Below are 22,320 nucleotides of genomic sequence, written 5' to 3'. Positions count from 1 at the left end.
ATGAGACAGAAAGAGCTAAACTTGAAGAAAGCAGTCTCTTAGAAGAGATAGAAACAGTAAAACACACAGCACGGGAATGAACCGTATGTGAGACAGTGCTAAGAGAAACCAGAGGAAAAGGATGACGCAGGACAGAGGGGAACCCCGCCCTCCAAGGTCCGCCTGAGGTTCCCTCTCCACTCTACAAAGGGGGAAATTGCACTGGATGGCTAAGCGACTTCCCCAAAATCATACAGCCGTCAAATCCAAGTGGGTGTTTGAACAAGACTGCCAGGGTGATTTGAATGCACGTAGAAGTTGTCAAAAGATTGTTCTACAAGAATGCATGTAGCTAAGGAAGGTCTGCTCGGCTGCTGCAGGTATCCAAAGGGTTCGCTCAGTAGAACTGATAATGATTCCGATTGCTCACTGCTCGCTCATGGACGAGACTGAATGGTCTGGCCTGGAAGGTGTTTGAATGAAGCTGCTCCCACTTCCTGGCCTCTGAGTGACACCCCTGGTCAATGGCGTTGTCCCTGTGCCTTTTACTGACTGGTTACTTAAAGCAACAGGACACTGGTTCAATATATACATGAGACAGTCCCACTTTCTAGTCTCTGCCTCCCATTCTCCCCCATCCCTGTTCCCAGCCACAGGAGAGAAATTCAGAACCTTGCCAGGAGTGGCCCTACTCACCTGTTCCCCTGACGCACGCAAAGAAAGTCTTTGCTTTCTTGGTGATAGTACCTAATGTTACTGCCCAGATAGGAAAAGCTACTATCTCAGGACCCGTAGCCTCACTTAAATCTAATGGGGGGGAAGGGTCCCACCTCACTTCCTAGAGGCACACAGCTAGAGGGACAGCCAGAGCAGTGACTGGGGACTGTGGTCCCAGCACGCAGGAGGATTAAGGAGAAGGCTAGCTACAAGGCCGACCTGGATCCACAGAGTGTGACTCTGGAGAACAGCAGCAGAAGGTTAGGGAAGAGGGTAGAAGACCATCGCACCCTGTCCTACACAAGCTCCACTCCCCACCTCCGGTGGGATGGTTAAACTCTGCTAAGCAGAATTTAGGGCCCAAACCATCACGAACTTCAGCTGGAAAGAAAGCGGTGGGTGGGGTGAAGATCACAAGGGTAGTGTGTGTGTTTAGCGTGCACGAAGCTGTAGGTTCAAGGTCCACCACCAATAATATAGCACAGTTGATGAAATTGTTACCCCACCCCCATCTCTCCACATAGACATAGAGTGTATCTTCAGTGCTGGACTAGAACTCAGGATCTACAACACTCAAGGTGAGTGCCCTACCACAAAACTACACCCCCACCTGCTAATGTCTTGAAATGCAAAATCACAGAATTTCCAAGTCAAAGAAAGGGTGAAGAAGGGGTGTCCATTATCTAAAGAATCACAGAATCATAGCTCCCCGGCAAGATGGGAAGGGAAATTTTCACTGTAACTGATCAATGAAAATTGAATACATTGGGGAATTGTTTTAACTTGTTTTGCCGGTGGGGGCAATGTTTATTTTGGTCCTTTTTTTGTTTTGAGACAGGGCCTCACTATCTAGTCCAGGCTGGTCTCCAGTTCACATTTCTCCTCTCCCAGCTTCTGGGGTGCTGAGGGGACTGTTATGTACCACTGAGCCAAGCTCCCTGTGCTATTCTGACACATGGTCACACTATGTAATATTAAGTCAAATATCGAGCCCCTTGAACCTTTCTTTCCCTTTTCTTTATGTTAAAAGTTAAAATAAAAAAAAAAAAACCTCAATCTTTTCTTCTAGTTTTTTTGGAAAAAAAAAAAAGTAGTGCCTGGCTGCTGTCACAGTCGCCCAGATTCTGAGCTGGGTGTGTCAGTGACAACGGGGAAAAGGAGGGGGTCACCTTGATGAGAACACTGAGGGATCCCTAAGGAAGAGACTGACCGCAGCAGGCAGCCCCGGGAGAACACTGCCACTCAGGCAGGGTTCCAGGGAGGCCTGAATGAAAGATGCCTTACAGGGAAGAGACAGGTAACCTCAGACCCTGATGCTATCTCTATGAGCCACAAAGCCTACTAAAGATGGGTCTCACATGAGATAAGGCTGATGATCCACCTCCCTTTCCTCAGAAATTGGTCCCCATGGTACACGTGACAATATCTCAGGTCCTTGTAAGCACTAACCTGGAGTTACAAGTAATGATGGGTACCAACTGTGGAGTCCTCTGCTCATACCAGAGAGTGCGTGGGACCCTCACCACACCACTGCAGGTGGATACCATTGCAGGCATCTGGGGGAGGGGGATAATCAGCCAGCATCACCAAACTGGAGCTAGCAGAGGGTCTACCTGCTCACCTGTGCAGCAGCACTGGGATGTGGGAAGGAGAGGCTACAGGACTGAGACAGTGGGTCGGGGGAAGGCAGAGAGGCAATGTGTAGGAAGAAGTGCTGGCATAGTTGTGATTTCCAGAGATGAACCTGCCAGGTGTCCTGAGAGACAAAGATCCCCATGGACGCCCCCATCTCCTGATTAGTTGCAGTGCCTACAGGGTTACTCTGCAAAGGCAGAAGACCTCCGCCCTTGGCCTTCGCACGCTGACTTTCCATAAAAATTGCCACTATCCCCTGAAACTGGCATATACCAATACTGTCAATTTGACCCAAGTTAAAATCCAGGATGGAAGACAGCCTTCAAAGCTGTCTGTGTGTGTGCGCAATCACAGGGCACCAGGAAAAGATGGGAGCTTTCTCTCTGGAGAAAATGAGAAATATCTCATCAAAGGAGATGTCTTCTCAAGTGATGTCACACGGCCATTCATCTGCTTATGATGCTGCTGACATGCTGTGACAGTGTTTTAATGCAGCAAGCTTGACCCTATTATTAACATTTATTATATCAGCCACTGATATATCAGCCACTATAGAGAACTTAAAAAGGGTTGCGCCTACACTTTTGTGGCAAAAGATGAATTTATCTCTTATTCCCATTACGATAAGAGTAACCGTGGTGAAAATGAAGAGATGGCTTGTGGAACTGAGGTGGTGGTCTATTGGTTAAAATGCTTGTCATGTGTCTTAGTTTGCTTTCTATTGATGGGATAAGGACCGTGACGAAAAGCAACTTGGTCTGTCCCTAAGGGAAATCAAGGCAGGAACTCAAGCATGGCAGGAACCTGGAGGAAGGAGCTGATGCAGAGACTATGGAGGAACACTGCTTACTGCCTTTCTCCCCATGACTTCTTATAGCCCACGGTAAATTGGGCCCTGCTACAACAGTCATCAGTCAAGAAGTGGGATATGCCTACTAGAGAAGCAAGCCATTCCTTTCCGGAGGCCAGAGGCGTGTGTGACTATGGGAAGAGCCATATGTGTGAAAAGAGAGCTGAGACTACAGCCCAACTCTGCCGCTAGCCAAGGGGACTTTGGGGATGCTGCTACACTCTCTAGATTATGTCTCCTAATCTGTAAAGACCAACTTAGGCTACCAAGAGACACTGTTCACACAAACACACACACACACACACACACAAAGATTGGGAACTAAGGCTAAAATCACTCTACTAGAAAAATATCTAAGAAGTTACAAAGGAAAGATGCTGGCTACAGCAGGGTCCAGGGAGAGAGCTCCCTTGTGACTCCCAGCACCGCTGACTTTGAACAAAGGGTAGGAAGAATGATGGTTTCACCAGACCCTCAACTTTGAACCTGGAAGTGAGAGTTTGAATCAGGATATGGTCCCTTTCTCAGCAAATTTCTACTATAAAGAACTGTGGCAATAAAGACATCCGATAATGTCACACGGGGCAGAGACTTAGGTAGTGGACCAGTTTGCTTTTTTTCCACCATTAGCAAAATCACAGTCAACACCAAGCATAGTGGAAAATATGCTGCAATTCCAGCCGGGAGGGGACTAAGAGAGGAGGACTGTCACAAGTTCAAGGTTGGCCTGCACTACATAGTGAGTCCCAGGCCAGCATGGCTATATAACAGGACCCTGTCTCCAAACAAACAAATCATAGCCAGTTAAAATAAGCTGCAATGAGGCTTTGGATATGGATCAACGGGACAGCATGTATTTAGCATGGACAAGGCCTGGGTCCCATCCCCAGCACACACACACACACACACACACACACACACACATCTTCTTAAATAAATAGGGTGCATTGTATGTCAATAATATTCATGAAAGTAGAAAATCAAGTATAGCAGTCATGTGACATGGATGTGTGGAGATCAGCTCAGACCAACCTGGCCCTGGTTGAAGGGTTCATGAGAACATGATACATATGTAGATATGAGAAGAACATGATACACATATGGAGATCAGAAGAACATGATATTGATGTGTGGAGATCAGTCAAACATGATATTCATGTGTCCATATGCGGACATCAGGAGAGAGTATACTGATATAAGAGATCCGAGCATGACATTGAGGTATAGGGACCAGGAGAACTTGATACATGTGTGGATTTGAGGAGACCATGACACATGTGTAGAGGTCTGGAGAGCATGGTATTGATATGTGGGGATCAGGAGAAAATGGCATTCACATGTGGAGATCAGGACAACATGTCACTGATAATGTGGTGGTCAGGAGAATATGACCGATGTGTGGACATCAGAAGAACATGATATGTATGTGGAGGTCAAGAGAACATGGCATTGATATGTGTGCTCAGAAGAACATGGCATTTACATGTGAAGATAAGGAGAATATTTTACTGATAATGTGGAGGTCAGGAGAACACAACACTCATATGTGGTACTCAGTAGAAGGCAACAATCATTTGTGGAACTCAGGAGAACATGATTGACATGTGGAGATTAGTAGAACATGATACATATGTAGCAATCAGGAGGTTATGACACTGATATATGAAGCTAAGAACACGACACATATGTGTGACTCAGAAGAACGTGATGCCGACCTGTGCAGCCAGCAGCTGTAGCGAGACTTAATTGGAGCAAAGATAAATCATTAGCAACTAGCTTTCCCCCCAAACATCAATGCAATGATTAGGCAAGAGGAGAGGGTCATAGTCTGCAGGTAACTGACCTATTCTCCAACACACTGTTGCCTTACTGAAAGCCGGACAAAAGTCATAGCTGCAGCCCAGTCCTGTGAACTATGGGAAAGGGTCCCAAGCTAGTCCAAAGACAATCCTACCTCTGATATTCAGGGCTTCAGATTTTTTCTCTTTTTTCGTTGTCTCTTCTGGTTCATTCTGGGTGTTCAGGGAATCACCTGCATTCAAAGAAGAAACCTTGTGTTGTGTATAAGTTCTACAAACAAAAAGAACCAATGAACTCAAAATGCAGTTTTGTTACGTTCAATACCTCCTAGTATATGGGAGTCCCCACCTCTCCCACACTCAGCCCAGACAGGGGCTTTTCAACCCAGAGGAAGCCCACGGACCACCCTTGGACTTCACACACACTTTTCAAATTTAAACAGGGCAAGTATAAGCCTACACCTATTCCCAAACCCACAATACCCAAAAGGCAGAGGATAGCCCTGACATTGATGTGTCAAGGAAGGAAACAAGTCCAGATAGCAGCACCAGGGAAGGGGAGGGGAGGGTTAGGCAGTGCTCCCTATTGCCCAATAATAAGAATTGATTTCCAAGATCAATGCTGCCACAAGGAAAAAGGAGAGGATAAGGACTGCGGGGTCAAGGAGGAAAGGAGGAAGGGGGAAATGTGGGAGTTGGGGAGAAGGCAGGGAAGGGAGAAGAAAGAAGGAAGGGAGGAAAGTTAAGTTACAAGAGGGGCAAAATGGGCTGCGTAGAGGATTTTTGTTGTTGTTGTCAGTCAGGAAACAAAAGGAAAAGGAGGGAGTGGATGAGAAAAAGGGACCAGATGCATGGGGTGGGGGGATAAGAGGAAGGACAAAGTGGTCCCAGTACAGAAGGATGCAACCGAAAGGCACCTGCTACATTCGAGAACACGGTCGCGCCCTCCTGCAGCTTTTTTCCGGTCGAGGCCCCTCGGAGAGTCACTACTGCGTCTGAGCCGGGGGCTGTGGCTGCTGCAGCTCCTTGGGGACTTCCCAAAGGACCACAAGGGCCCCCCTGATGTGGCGGCTGCGGAGGGCGGGTCCGGCGCCCCCGGGTGCAGCACGCAAAACAGGCGCCGCAGTCCTGGAAGATGAGCAGCCCCACCACGTTGACTGCCAGCCCCAGGGCGCCCACGATGAGCACCAGCTCCGGGTCGTCGATGCGCTCGGGCCGCGCGAGGCGTAGCACGGCCTCCACGAAGATGGTGAAGCAGAGCGCGGTGAGGAAGACCGCGTTGCTGAGCGCGCCCACCACCTCGGCCCGAGCATAGCCGTAGGTGGCGCCCGAGCTGCGGGTACCACGCCGCGCGATGTAGCCAGAGCCCAGGCCCACGCACAGCGAGATCAGGTCAGACAGCATGTTGAACGAGTCCGAGAGCAGCGCGATGGAGTTGCCCAGGTACCCCGACACCAGCTCGGCCACGAAGAAGACCACGGTGAGCACCAACATGAACAGCAGCCGGCACGTCTTGCCGGAGTAGCGACCCATCTCTGCAGCCCACCGCGCCCCACAACAGGTGGGAGGGTCTGGAGCCCACCTCCTGTCGCAGACCCACCTTGCCCCGCCGGGGCCTTTTGTACAGCCTGCTCACTCCCGCACGGCCAGAGTCTGCAGGAGCGGCCCTAGTATCGCAAAGGCCACCTCCCGGGGGCCCTGCCCCTCCTCCTTTGCCGCCCAAGCCTGACTTGGCAAGTGGCCACCGGCCTGTGTCTCCTTCTAGGACTGGGCTGGAGAGGAGAGCTGCTGGGAGGAGGGGCGCATCGGGATGCCAATCTTCTTAGATCCCCACCTCCACCCTCTCAGAGAGGCGGGATGCACCCGATGGTCCCCGCTCCTCCAGCTCTCCCCACCCCCACCCCCGCGCCACTACAGATCTGTGAAAGCCGCTGATAACGACCTGGGCTGCAGTGGGAGTGATCACTGCACACCCGTGCTTACGTGCCCAGACGCGAGTTGCAGGGCAGATTCCTTATGAGCTGGTGAGGCCAATTGCCCTTAAAGGCGTTTCCTGCTTTTCCTTCGGTTAACCGGTATCTCGTTCCTCACTTAACGCCCCCGTTCCTGTGTCCACCATCAAAGCCCTTTATCCTCTCTTCTTCTTCTTCTTCTTCTTCTTCTTCTTCTTCTTCTTCTTCTTCTTCTTCTTCTTCTTCTTCTTCTTCTTCTTCTTCTTCTTCTTCTTCTTCTTTCTTCTTCACAAAGAGCGCGGATGCGTTCTGTTACTCCCTCATGGCACAGTATCCCCATCTCCCCTTTGCCGGGGGGGTCTCCGTTTTGATCTTTCTACAGAGGCGGGAAAGGCAGAAGCCCAGGCAGTTTGCTGCCACACAGCTGTAAGCATAAGCGTGGAGTGCTGGTGCAGCACCCTAGGGCTAGATCCAAGTTCCTAGACCATCGAAGCAGCCAGGCTTAGTCTCCTTTCATAATATGCTGGAGAGAATTTCTACTGACCCCAAAGATGACCCAATACCCCTAGTTCAATTGATTGACCCAAGTTGTTTCTTCCAAACAGGTCAGCTTCCAAATGACACTCCCTTAAAGGGAACACGCATCCAGGACATTCCCCCAGCAACCCCTTCAAAAAGGGGATTTGCCATTGTCACTTCAATGGGGTGTGGATGGGGAGCCCTGTACCTCACTCTCATTTTAGGAAGGGTCTGAAGGCGAAGCAGAGCAACCGCTCTCCACGTCTCCCCACGAACTTTTACCACCCCCAGCAAGAAAAATGCCCTGTTCTGGAGCTTGAAAATGAATACAAGGCCTTCCTCAAAACAAAGTCATCAGCAAGTCATAGCAGTGCTTGCAGGCCTTCACTCTTCACTGTTCTCGAGGAAGCTTGAGACTGGAGTCCATTAGCAAATCATTTAACTTAGAAAATAATTTGGATTAAGTTTGTTGATATGGCTTACAAGTGGAGGTCAGAGGATAACTTTTGGGGGTTGATTCTCTCCTTTCACATGGTCTCTGGGATTGAACTCAGAACCCCAGGCTTGATGCCAAACACTTTCATCTGCGGAACCATCTTTCCAACGCCACCTATTTTTGTTTTATTTTGTAGCCTGCTGGGCTTAACCAGGGCAGCCCGTGTAACATTCTACTTTCCGGCCCCACTCATTGTCTTATCCTTAAATTATGCTTTCGTCTTTTGTGTGTTCTCTGAAAGTCCCTATCAATGCCATTAAAGTATCCCTGATTCGCCGGGTGATGATGGTGCCCGCCTTTAATCCCAGCACCCGGGAGGCAGAGGCAGACAGATCTCTGTGAGTTTGAGGCCAGCCTGGCCTAAAAGACCTAGTCCAGAGACAGGCACCAAAGCTACAGAGAAACCTTGTTTAAAAAAAAAAAAAAATCCCTGATTCAAAGGTCCTATCTTACTATTACGGAAGCCCCAACTACAAGTTTATTAACACTCCCTTTTTATCCAGACAGATGACTCAAACCTGTAACCCCAAAATTTGGTAGGCCGAGGCAGGTGGATTGCTGTAACAGATCAACTATGAGTTTGTCCTTAAACAAACAAATATCTCCAGGAGAAATATATCTACATGAGAATGCAAGGAAATTCTCTAAATAAATAAATAAAAGTGAATGATATGTAGAACTAAGAAAATATAGACAATGAAAATTTTAAACTATAGAGATTTTGACAGGCTCCATAATCACCTGGGTCTGTTTTCATTACCGTAAAGTGGGGTTGATGATTGTATAGTAAGGACGAAACAAATAGATGTGAAAAGTGCTTGTCACGGTACCTAGTATACAGTAAGCACTCGATAAATGCTACGGCTATAGTTGCTAGAGTGTTTAGCAGTAGCACAGACACATGTCATAGGATCACTATGGCCAACAGATAAACGCTCATGTACACACACCAGCGATGCAGCCAAGCGCTCTCCCCAGTAGATAACCTACATTGTCTTCACACGACGGAACCTCTACAGTTTCTGACATATGACACTATGACAGCTGAGTGTGGCTGAGAGTTTAGCTCAGAGGTAGAACGCTTGCCTAGCACATGCAAGACCCTGGGTTCAAACCCCAGCACTGACGGACAAGAGAGTAGGGCCTTTTACACTCATGCAGCATGGCTCAGGCGTTCCTGCCTAATTGCAGTTCTTGTTCATTCACAGCTGAAAAAAACCCAGAAATCAGCAGAATCATATCACTCCTGCCTCCCGCTTAGTCATTCTCCTAACCAAGGGCAGAGAAGAATTGTGGCACTGGCCCAGAAAAGCCAGAGGCTGAGGGGCAGGAGGTGTCACAGGTATCTGATGTTCCTGTCCACAGCCAGGTCCTGACCACAGGTAAGTGTTCCAGATACTGCCCATAAAATGCACTATAGAAAAGTAGGGAGTCTGTGTGGCACTGTGTGTTATGTTTGCATCGTGTGTGTGCACATGTCTTCCCCAGGCAGTTCCACTTTGCGGGGATGTGAGAGGGGAGAGCAATCTCTCACTGAACCCCAAACTCCCTGATGATTAGCTGGGCTGGCCAGCCAGGAGCTGTGGAAATCCATATGTCTCCACTTCTCCATCACTGAGATCACATGATGTGCAGAATGTACCCCCCTTTTCACATAGTTGCTGGGGATTGAACTTGAGTCTTCATTCTTGCACAACAAATACATTGCTGACTGGGTCGTCTCCCTAGCCCCCAGAAAAATGCTTTGCCTAACTCGCATTATATGGCCTATCTAAGTCACTTGACAGACACAGGCTATCTTACAGCGTATGTTTCAGCAGCTTTTTGTTTACTGAGCTCTTATTTGTAGCCCTGGACCGAGCACGTCATAGGCATTACCCCATTCGACCTTCCAGTATCCTCATACAGTGTTTTGAACATATTAAATAATGTTTTATTACAAACAATTTTGTTTCTGAAAAAGATGAAGCCTGTGCTTTGAAGCCACCACACTAAGATCACACAGTCTGGAGAATGGCAGGTGTAAGCTCTGACCTATGCAGAAAACGCCCAAAGCTTGTTTTCTTCACGTATACCAGATTGATCTTTTCAAATCCTTTTGTTCTAAAGAAAATAAATAAATAAATAAACAAACAAACAAATAAATAAATAATAGGGTTGTGTTTGTTTTTGTTTTGAGATAGGGTCTTTCTGTGTAGCTTAGGCTGGCTTTGAACTCAATCTTCCCGCCTTCTCCTCCCAGTACTGGGATTATAAATTTCCTTTATGATGGCCCAAAACCTGATGCATTGCAATTCATAAATTTGGGGATTATTATTCTTTCTATATTGGCATTTTGCTTTTCATATGTCAGTTTTAAAATATGACTTTAAAAATAAATAAAGTAGCTAGTAAGATGGCTCAGCAGGTAAAGGAACCTGGCACTGAGCCTGATGACCTGAGTTCAATCCTGGAAACCTACAAGGTGAAAGGAGAGAGCTGACTCCCACAAACTGTCCTCTGACCTCCACCTGAGCACTATGGACTACACCCATGTGCATGTGCGTGCACACACACACCATAAAATAAATAAGCATAAAAACTGAATTAGAAATAAATCAGCTTATTGTGGTCTTTAAAATTGGGCTAACCTGGAACCAAATCTGAGCACTACTATGTGCTACAAGTCACATGACCTGGACAGGGTCCTCACATCTTCTCCTTCCTCACTGGGGTGACAGTTGTAACATCATCTAACTTGTGGTGCTATCATGAGACTCACATAGGGAAATAAAAGCTTACAAGGAAGGTTCACAGGTAAGTAAGTGTTCATAGGTAACCCCTCCCCTGAGTTTGGTAGCCCAGCATGGAGGAGGCAGATCATTCCTCCCATCGAAGGACTCAAAGCTTTGGTCTGTCTGAAGTGTTTGAAGGGCAGAGAGGCCAGGCTGCCGGGGATCCTCTGTGTTATGAACACCGTGTCTCTCGTCTATGGTGACTTAGGGAGAAACTTTAAATATTTATTTTCAGCTTCATCTAAGAAGCAAAGAAATGTAAACAAGCATTTAGTAAGCAGTGTCAAGGCTGGTAGGGGGCTGAGCTGGTAAGGGCCTACATGAGCAAGAGTGCGGACCTGGGTACAATCTTTGGAACAAAGGTAAATGTGGAAGAAGAGAAACGATTCCACCAAGCTGTCCTCTGACGTTCACATTCATGCTGTGGCCCCTATGTGTGTCTACGTACACACACACACACACACACACACACACACTAGCTTACAAACAGGTAAGACAATTCAAAATCCCTGCAACTATAGGAAACAAATCATCAGAATGACAATATTTCCACAGAAACAAAACATGGATCCCTGTGTCATTGACTGTCATTTATTGTTGCTGTGATTTTGTTTTGGAATATAGGATTGTTGTGTATAGCCCTGGCTGACCTGGAACTTGTTATATAGACCAGGGTGGCCTTGAACTCAGAGATCCACCTGTCTTTGCCTCCCAAGTGCTAGGATTAAAGGTGTGTGCCACTACTGCCTATGTGAGATATTTTTAAGGCATAGATTTGTCCAGAGCACCAAGGATGATGAAGGGTTTCCCACAAAGTATTTCAGAATACACTAAGTTTGAGAGAAATTGAATTGATGAGGTGACTCGGTTTTCATGACAGAAGTGAGAGACATGAACAAGGATAAAGCAGTCAACCTCCCTTTGGATGGGTCACCAATGAAGCTGAAACAGTCCTTTGTCCTGTCCTCACTTAAGCGCAGACAGTATCTACGTGGGATTCACCTGTGGTTACGAACACTGACTTTGGACTGCCGGTCTCATCCCTCCTCCAGGTAACAAGGGCATCCTCAGAAAGCCACTAAGATAGTAAACATCACTTGTTAACTTGCAAGGATCTAGAATCCTTTAGGGATTACTTCATAAGAGAAAGTATCTAGGTTGAGTCAATTGAGGTGGAAAGTTAGGCAGGCAGCACCATTCCACAATCTGGGGTCCTGGACTGCTTAAAAGGGAGAAAGTGAGTTGATAGCAGCCCCGAATTCTGATTCCTGACTGAGGGCTCAGAGGCCAGCTGCCCTACCTCCTGCCACATGGCTCCTTCATCGTGACACACTGCGCAAGGTCTCTGCCTAAACCAACCCTTCCTTCCCTGAGGTGCTTTGGTCAGGTATTATTCACAGCATGGAGAAGAGTAACTAATAGTCACTGTCATGGGGAACGCTGCTCAAGGCCTGTAGAGGTGTGGGCATGGTTGGGGGAAGAAGAGGGGAGCATTAGAGGCCAAACCAGGAAGTTAGAAAACACTTCCCGTTCAGAGTTCAACACTACTCACTGGCACGTGGAGTCTGATGGGGAGTGGGATCAGCTATGAGACTACTTCTAATTCAGATGAATCCTCAAAGTTATAGAAAAAAGGTAGAAAATGCCATCTTGGTGTTCATTCTAAACCTCACAATAGTTTTAATGGCAAGTAAAATTCTATATTGCTTCATAGTTTACAAAAAGATATATTATTTAAAGCCATCGGAAATAACTCACGCAAGTGTCTTTCTTTACCTGCTGGACTTCCCTGAATCTTTAGACTACACAAAAATGAAAATGGCCATTTTCCCAAGAGATTATGAGAAAAAACTGTTCAAATAATCCCTGTAGGCTGAGTGTGGTGGTAAATGCTTGTGCATCCCAGCATTTGCAAAGCAAAGACAGAAGAGTCATGAGTTCCAAGCCAACCTATGCTACCTAGTGAGTCTCACATCATCCTAGGCAACATAGGGAAGTCCTATCTCAAAAGCTTTAGTTAATTAAAACCTCCCAGTACGTGCCTTCATGTACTCAATGTGCTGGTTACTCATTCAAGGTGGGGCAGCACACGGGCACAGGTTAAAGAGGCATGAAGACCTCAGAGCCAATCCCAGTTCTGTCGGATGTGAGCCAGTATGTCATTTGTGTTCCCATTTATAATCTAGTCATGGGGGAATCACCCTCTTCTGCAGGGAATCAAACAGAATAGCACAGGTGCCCAGCTGGTACAACACCCAAAGATAAGTGGCAGGCAGTCCCTCCCATTACCGGCTCACCATCAACCTCCCCAGAACTCAATTTCTACTGACCAAGCAGCATTGTAGGATCTCTTTGAGAGGTAGAGTACTACATATTTCATAAAATCATCTATTTCCCCTTAGTCCAACTAACCTAATGATTTTAATCGGCTCAGAACTAATTAGCTACTGGTTAACAGCGCATTTCACAAATTTGAATATATTTAAAGGGCTAGGAAATGTATGTAGCTCAGTGGCATAATGCCTATCTGGCATGTCCATGGCACTGTATTCAATCCCTATACTACCACTGTTAGGTCTCAAACTCGGGACAAATGGCTGAGGTACACTTTAACACACCAAAGTGGATGCTGGGCTAGTGCCAGGTTCTCCGCGAATCCCACTGGGATTTCCTTTTCGGACTCACCAGCTTACAAAGAACTGAGCTCTTAGAGAGGAAAGTAGCTGAGGTAATGTACCTGGGTGTTAGGGTAGGGGGTCTGGGAGTAGGCAAGATGAGGTTAATTCTCTGACACACTCTGGTCAAGATAGGTAATGAGGAGTGTCTAGAGTCCAAAGAAACTTATAGGGATAGAGATGATGAAGAGACAGAGGATAGAGGTGATGGAGACACAGAGGATGGAGGTGATGGGCAGACAGAGGAAGAGATGATGGACAGAGGATAGAGGTGATGGACAGACAGAGGATAGAGATGATGGAGACACAGAGGATAGAGGTGATGGAGACACAGAGGATGGAGGTGATGGAGACACAGAGGATGGAGGTGATGGGCAGACAGAGGAAGAGATGATGGACAGAGGATAGAGGTGATGGACAGACAGAGGATAGAGATGATGGAGACACAGAGGATAGAGGTGATGGAGACACAGTGGATAGAGGTGATGGACAGACAGAGGATAGAGATGATGCACAGACAGAAACAGGGCATCCAGGCAGGTCCAAAGTAAGGGTAGGCCACACAGAGTTTGATCAAGTCACAGCAGCTCACTGCTTACAGAAGAACAGCTAAAAGAACAGCTAATAGTCACCCCTCTCTCTGAGACTGTTTTTATTATTATTAGTTTTAGTCTTAGGTACAAAAGAAGTCAATGAGTAAGTCATTTGCTCCTTCAGAAACATCCAACAAATTGAGCTAGAGGGAGTGATATCTTCCTTGGTTCTAGAGAAACACAATGAAGAAAAAGAAGTGTGCCCACATCTGAAAACTCTTCAAAGGGAGTTAGATCGGGCTAGCCCGGGGACTGACAACCAGAGCAGTCTTTCAGAGACAGAAAGGCAAGACTTCGAGGAGCAGTCTGGACTGCAGCCCATCCTCTGCCCCGTGAGAGAGAATCAGACTCTGGAATGCTTAACATGCATCCCCCTAAAGGTGTAGGTGCTTCCTAAAACAAACACAACTGGGGAGTGATGCCAGCATCCTGTGCCTGTTCCCTCACAGTGCTGGGGAGTTGTGTGTAGATGGCAGCCCATTGGTTTTTGTTCAAAGATCGTCCAGTTGGGGTGAAGGGGCTCGAGGAGTTTAATCTGCGTCATTTATGATGCTTTTGCTCCAAGTCCAGCAGATTTTCGGGAGTCTGCGGGAAAGGCGAGTGCATTTTGCCCATGGAAAGGATTCACAGTGCAGAACGTTTTTTGAAGATGCCTCCTCCCCATCTCGTCTTCTACAGCGTGACTTTCATGCTGGCATCCAGATGTGAGGGCTACGGGCCTGACATTCCTGCCACCTTGTCGTCACAGCTTCGGATTTGGAAGACAGAGATGCTTCAGCTTTGGTTGTCCAAAAGTTGTGCTTGGAGTCTTGTGCCACCTCCAGCCATGTCCTGAGGCTGCTCTTGCATGAAGAAGCCACACGGACAGGTTATCTGTAGGCTTTTTGACCAGCAGTCCTGAGCATTAAGACTTACCAGACTGTGTTCCGGATGTGAGTGACTGCAGTCTCCAGTCACAAAGTGTCCTTGGTTCACTAGGCCACCCCCAGCTTCCCTAGGTGAGACCTCAGACACCGTGTGTACAGGCAGGCTGTTCACATTGTGTTCCTTCCAAACCCCATACTGCAGAATCCCTGGGTATAAATTTGAGGTATTTTGTTAAACAGTAACCGGGAGAGCTGTGTGGCCACCACACACTGACATCTGTGGAACTTGAAACTATTTTAAGCAAAGCCCAGGGAAACTAGCATAAAATATTTATGGTATAGCAAACAGAATAAGAAAGAGACGGGACTATTGGGACAGAGACAGTGAATACTGGTTGGGATCGAGGTAGGGCAGCGGTGGTTTGAATCGGGCCTAGGGTAGAGGCTAGGTGTAACTAGAAAATGCCTTTTGAGCAACAATGTCCAGCTCAGGGCTGAGAGCTGACGAGATCTGTTTGGACAGCAGTTGCTTTTGGCTGACCCATAAGACACTGACTTCATTCCTCTCCCTGTGATTAGAAAATGACAACGACAACAACAACAAAAAAATCTATGTTTGAAAAACCAACATCTGACCCAGAAAAGAACAAAGAAAAGGAAGACAATCCAGTAAGAGCAGCGGCCTTCCATACGGTGGAGCAGGAAGCAGGCCGAGTGTAGAGCTCTAATTAAACCATTAGGCCACTAGCACCCAGCCCAGCCTTTGGGAGAGCGGAGTCCTAGAGGCCTGTCTCCAGCCTCAGAGCTGATGGGCAGTACTGAGGAGCAATGGGAAGACAGCCCGGAGAAGCACAGAACACGAGTGTTACCAAGCTCTGAAGATCCCAGACAATGTCTGCCCTTGAGGTGATGATAAGCCTAATGCTGAAATGAACTTTAAGGAGCCACTTCCTGAGGAAGCGGAAACACAGGACCCAGTGGTTCTGAGGAGGCTGTCGAGGTGAACAGAGCGGGGCACAGACAAGGCGGAAGGAAACTCAGTGTCCTCCTCCTTTCCTTCTTCCTCTCCCCTTCCCTTTCTTCTCCATTTCTCCCTTCTTTCCCTTTTCTCTCGTTGTACAGAAAAGTTCCACAAAGCCTGCACCCCAGGACACCGTTGCTAAACTCTGCAGTTACACAGAAAATATGCATCACTCCCTGGGAAGGAAGGGTCCGGGTGACACAGAGAACACCTATATACAACACCCTGTGCTAATGGAGCTGCTAGAGCTCAATACTATGCAGGCCTGGACTGTGACCAGTTCTGGCGCCCACAGACCATGAGAAAACAAGCTATCTAGAGGGGGCGAAACACACAGTAACACAAGGAACATCAGAAGTAGGTCCACAACTTCGAGAGAATGGCAAAGCTGGACAGAACCTTTTTCTCACACTGCTGAAGCATGTGTGTGTGTGTGTATGATGTGCACATGTGCAGGTGTGTGACTCACAATGCCTGTGTACAGGAATGGAAGCCAGAGGAAGACGCCATTTTCCTGACCCCTTATTCCCTTGGGATACGGTTTCTCTGACTCTGGGGCCAGGCTATCAGTCAGCAGCCCGAGATCCCAGTGATCCTCTCGTGTCTGCCCACAGCTGCTGCAGCAGCCTTGCCTGGCCTTTCCGTGTAGGAGTTGGGGATTCCATAGTCTTCTTGCTTGAGCATTCTCGTTTTCTTACTTGCTGAATCGTCTCCCCAGGTCTGACACTGTCAGGTTCTAATTGATCCTTGTCAGCAGTCATGAACATCTGGCTTGCAGGAAATGCTGAGTTGTGGTGAACTAAATTCACCTATAATAAATGGTCTCCTTTTAGGTCATTTTGTCAAACTTTTTGACTTCTTAAAAAAAATGTGGTGAGAAATTCTAAAAAAGAAAATTAAGACTGAAGTCAGGAGCTGGTGAGATGGTTCAGTGGTTAAGAACACTTGCTACTCTTGCAAGTGTTAATTCCCGGCAACCACATGGTGGCTCTCAACCATCCATGGTGGCTCGCAACTCCAGTTCAATGGGATCCAATGCCCTTTTCTAGACTCTTGAAGGCACCAGGCAGGCACATAATGTAGACACACATGCATGTGAAACACCCATATACATTTTTAAAAAGTAAATAAAAATTCAAAAGCCAAAACCAAAGTCAAAGTAAAAATTTAGACTGGTAAACTAAGGCTGGAGTCCAACCTCAAGATCTGACAAGGAAGAATGCCTCGTCCCTCATTTTGAACAGACACAGGATTGTATGCAGCTTAAAAGGTTAACTGTTGATGGGTGTTATGAAGCTAGATCACTCAGCAGAAAATTCAAACTCAAATACAATAATTAAATATAGAGAATCCAGCCCGGTGGTGGTGGTGCATGCCTTTAATCCCAGCACTTGGGAGGCAGAGGTAGGTGGATCTCTGTGAGTTTGAGGCCATCCTGGACTACAAGAGCTAGTTCCAGGACAGGCTCCAAAGCTACAGAGAAATATTGTCTCGAAAAACCAATATATATAGGCATCCTGGAACTCGCTATGTAGAGCAGGCTGCCTCTGCCTCCCCAGTACTGGATGTGTGCTCTACCACACTGGCAGATCTGTGTTTGGAAAGGTACCTGTGTAGGGCTAGACAGATGGCTCAGCAGTTAAGAGGGCAGGTTGCTCTTCCACAAGACCCTAGTTCAAGTCCCAGAACCATGTGGCAGCTCACAACTGTAACTCCAGTCCCAGGGATCCAATACCCTCTTCTGACCTCGATGGATACCAGGTACACAGGTGGTACAGACATACACACACAGGTAAAACTCTTATATGTAATTTTTTTAAATCAAGTATGCAAAATCTTTTAAAAATATGCTTATATTCTACACTTCGACAAAACAAAGTCTCAGAAAAAATTCATTAAACACTGATTCACAGTGAAAAATTACAAAACACACAATCATCTGGGGTGGCGCACCTATAGCTCCAATCCTTAGGAAGCAAAGAAAGCAAGGTCAAAAGTTCAAGGTCAGCCTGAGTTACTAGGCAAAACCTGCCTCAAAAGCAGAAAGTCAGGAAACAAGACATCCAGAGAGAAACAGAAAGCACAGTAAATGGCACGATCAGATGTGCAGGAACCAGGCCCTGAGACTATAGGAACCAGGCCCTGAGACTACAGGATCCAGGCCCTGAGACTACAGGAACCAGCCAGAAAATACAAACGCTTATTGGAAAGGAAAAACCTTGAGAAGCCCTAGGCTTAATCTCCAAATAAAAAAAAAAAAAGAGAGAGAGAGAGGAAAATATGAAGAAGATGAATAAATAGTTAAAATTAAAGCTCCTCCCAGCCAGGCATCACCCTTGAGGTCCTAATGAGGAGGCTGGACTCCTGTCCCTGCCAACTCATAGAAGCCTAGGGAGTTCTGCCACCAACTGGCAACAAGCAGCAAGGCCTGTCACCAGCCTGTCAAGGAAGAAGAACCAGAGTGTCCCAAGACCTAAACGTCCAGGACCAACAGGAAATCTTTCTTCCTACTAAAAACTGGGGGAAAGGCAACTTCAGTGTACAAGCCACTGAGGTGGCAGACATGTTGCGATTATCTGGTAACCAGGGATTTTAAAAGTAGTTGATCATAGCAATGTTATAGGCAGTTAATTATGAACATACTTGAAATAAATTTTTTTAAAGAGTCTCAGCAAGAAAATAGGTATAAGAAGACATGGAGGCTCAAGGAGACAGGCTTTCTTAACAAGCATAAGAGTTGGGGGTCTTATTCACAGACCCACAGGGAAAGTCAGGTGTGCTGTTAGAACCCCAACACTGGAGAGGCAGAGACGGGAAGGTCCTAGGCAGTCTAGACCTCTTGGAGAACTCCTGGCCAGCGAGAGACCCTGCCTCAAAAACACAAGGTGGACAGAGCCCGAGAACAACACTGGAGGTTGACCTCCAACCTCCACATCAAACACACGTGTGTACCTGAACATGTGTGTATACACACAACAAACACAAATTTTTAAAAATGAGGCTAAAAATATAAGGATCTGAGTATGAACTCTAAGGATAGGCTCAACAGCAGAAATGGGAATTCAGAGTGAGGAAGCACTGAATTTGAAGACAGAAATAAAATGTACCCTTCCCCAACACACACCTTTTTTTTTTCTGTTATTGTTGAGACAAGGTTTCTCTGTGTAGCTCTGGCTGTCCTGGAACTCACTTTGTAGACTCTGCTAGCCTTGAACTCACAGAAATCTGCCTGTCTCTGCCTCCCGATTGCTGGGATTCAAGGCGTGCCCACCTTAAAGGCACCACCTTGAACAAGAGAAGCCGCTTTCCAAGGCTGCGTGGGATACCCAGTGTATGAACACACAAGACTACCAAGCTGGAGGTCGGGTTGATGGTCTCCAGGGCACAGAGATGGGGTGAGGGTAGAAGCAGAGGGCGTGGCTGCAGAAGGGCAGCAGGAGGGCTGTCTGGGGGATGTAGCAGTCCCAGACCTTGGCTACAGATCTAGATGGGGTATGTCACAAACTGTACAAATGTCAGTGTCTTGGTTTTGATTTTGTTAATGTTACGGCTTCCCTGACGCAAACTAGAAGAGCCGAAGTGTCCATGAAGCCTCTTGGTATTGTCTTTATAATTTTTCAACCTTGGACAAAAATAATAATTTTTGTTTATTCTTTGAAATTTTCATATACATATAAAATATATTTTGCTCATTTTTATCCCCAACTTCTCCCTCCCAACTTCAGGTCACTTAATCTAAGTCCAACTCATGCTGCCCTTATGCACAACACATGAAACCATGAGCCTCAAGTCCTTTTGATCTAAAGCTAACAGGCTAGTTAGTAGCATCAAGGAGAAAAAAAGGGAGACACACAAACATAAGACCTACCAAGAGATCCACACGGGTCACATCTGTATCACAGCTTTTCAAGGACACACTGTGCTACCCAGGCTATTCTCAAACTCCAGGCTGGGATGATACTCTATGTCAACCTCCTCAACAGTTGAGATGACAGATACATGCGCTCACATGCCAAGCTCACAAGAATGTTTTGCGAAAGGAAATTATTTTTATTTTAAGCAGTTAAAGATCATTTTACATATACACATATAATTATGTGTACATGTGTGTGTGTGTGTGTGTGTGTGTATGTGTCCACTAGGACAGCTCAGTGTGTAAGGCACTTGCTGCCAAGCCAGACGATCTGAGTTCAATGCCTGGTTCTCTGTGGTGGAAGGAAAGCACATGCCTGTAGTCCCAGTGGCTTAGGACACTGAGCAGATCCAGGTCAGCCCGGGAAACATAGGAAGACACATTTCAAAATAAATTAGTAATGATGATGGTGGTGAGGTTATTACTGAGAGGAAGCCCAACACTCAGAAGACCTCTTTGGAAAATAATGTACCACAAACTTATCATGATTTCTCAAAATAAAAACAGCAAGACTCTAAAAGCAGAGTTGGTTCACAATGGTCAGGCATCCTCTTTGGCGCCAAACCTGTCAATCACAGAAGGGCCCAGACACTTGGTTTCCAGCCCCGGGGCAGTGCTCCTCAGTTTACCCTAGTAGGAATGTTTCTCACCCCATCAGTATCCACACACACATTCTATGTGGTTTCTAGGGGAGGGGGCGGGTCCGCACTGATCAAAATCCAACTAATAAACAATTATAAGAACATTGGTCAAGGACAAGGTGGGCTGCCATCCCACAGCTGTGCAGAGCAAGGGCACAGCTTTGTCCGCAGTGCTTTCCTCCCTCTTTCCTTACTGCTTTCTATTTGCTTTGAGCCTAGGGTAGCCTCAAACTCACCATCTTCCTGTCTCTGCCTCTTGAGTGCACTATCATGTTTGACTCTGATATCTCCTTTATAGCCTGTTTGTTTTTTCTTTTTTAACAACCATGACAATCTGACACCACCATCACTATCCTTTACTGCGTGTTCTATAAATGTCATGAGTGTTTGCTCTGTGTTGGCAGTCAACTGTCTTCACAACATCCACAGGCGGTGGAGGTTTCCCACTTTACAGGTGAAATAATAGAGGTCACTCCGATTAGAACTAGGGTTCCATTCACTGTATACTCACCTGTACTTTCCCAGTGTTCTTCTGTGACCATTGCCATATAGTTTTTCACATCTGCAATTATTTTCCTTCGTTTGGGTCTTTCCTTTGGAACCAACATAAAAAATGGAAATAGAAAACGTTCTCCCCAGCTAATTATTTTTGCAAAATCCACGTTTCTCCAGCTGCGTAAGACTGAGTTATAGTGCGCACTCACACTAACCATCACTTACTCTTCCCAGACATTTAATTCCGGTAACAGCCAGGGGATACCCCACACACTTGAATACAATATCCAAGAATGCGGGGCCGAGCTCCTGTTTCATGTCCCTTCTGATGAATTTGATTTGAAAAGGTGCCAATTTCCTAATCTCCCTCAAGATTTTCCTACTTACTCCCTGGAACTGCTGCAGAACGGGAGAAGGGAGTTTAACTGCGAGTCAGGAACATAGAGAAAGGGATGGCGGGAATTCCACCAGAACCCAGTGTGAGGTGAGAGCTGTGACATGTGCTCACACCTGCTGGGAATCTCACCAGCACCTGGTGCGAGGCAGGGCGAAAGCTGTGGCGTTTGAGAGCTATGCCGTGTGCTGACACCTGCTACTGAACCTTCCTGTGAGAGCGGACTGTTCCAAACTTTGAACAGAAATAGGCAGAACAGAGCGAATGCTTCTAGGGACTTCAACTTCGTGTTCCTTTAAATGACAGGTTAATGCCCAGCACTGCTGCCTAGGAGCCCTCCCCGTTCCAGGGGTGGAAGCATCAGGTTTTACAAGTATGCACCTTTTTCTCTTCCCTGTGTTTCTGCTTTTACAATGTGGCTCAGGGTGGCCTTGAACTCGTGATCCTCCTGCCTCAGCTTCCAAAGTGCTGGGAATGCAGGATGAGCTACCACACATAGCCTGTGGGGGTTCTTACATCTAACTACTCCATAGCATTTGGTACCAAAGGAAAGGCAGCAAGTTCTTCCTTACCTCCTCTAAACCCAGAGCCTGGCTTCCCTCTCAAGAAAGGAAGTTTGCTTCCACTATCCACAGCACTGCCCAAGGGAAAGCTGTGGGGCTTATCTAGACATTGACTAGCAACAGACCTGAAGAGCATCAAGATCAAGGCCATCCTTGACAGGTAATGTGAACTGCTGCTTATGCACCATGTGGACCAAAGAAAATGCTATGACAGGGTACAAAGCCAGGGAGAGAAGAGTGGGGAGGGGAGGGGAGAGGAGGAAAAGAGGGGGGAGGGAAGGGAACAATTTGGAATCAAAACAAAATCAATTATGAAGGAAAGGTATTTGTGAAAAATAAATATATTACACATTATATATAATTTATACATAAGTTATTTGATACATAAGTAATTTATAAGGCAGGATATAAAGTAGACACCTGTAATCCCAGTCCTTG

General features: G+C 46.7%; 1 protein-coding gene across 2 annotated transcripts in view; it reads right to left on the bottom strand.

Moving 5' to 3' along the window:
* The window catches only part of Slc30a10 (solute carrier family 30 member 10), a 32,172-nt gene that overhangs the window by 6,181 nt on the left and 3,671 nt on the right, over positions 1–22,320 (bottom strand). The window contains exons 1-2 of one of the 2 annotated variants that reach the window (XM_057770392.1): positions 5,898–6,649; positions 5,136–5,213 (exon numbers count right to left, since the gene is read on the bottom strand). In XM_057770392.1, coding sequence (XP_057626375.1) covers positions 5,136–5,213; positions 5,898–6,513 — 694 coding nt within the window. In that variant the 5' untranslated portion in view covers positions 6,514–6,649. Of the gene's footprint in view, positions 1–5,135; positions 5,214–5,897; positions 6,650–22,320 lie in introns of those variants that run through there. The other variant, XM_057770391.1, reaches the window with a different exon arrangement.

This window comes from Chionomys nivalis, chromosome 5, assembly GCF_950005125.1.
Source record: "Chionomys nivalis chromosome 5, mChiNiv1.1, whole genome shotgun sequence".
In the NCBI taxonomy this organism is placed as follows: Eukaryota; Metazoa; Chordata; class Mammalia; order Rodentia; family Cricetidae; genus Chionomys; species Chionomys nivalis.
This window is presented reverse-complemented; position numbering and strand designations above follow the sequence as displayed.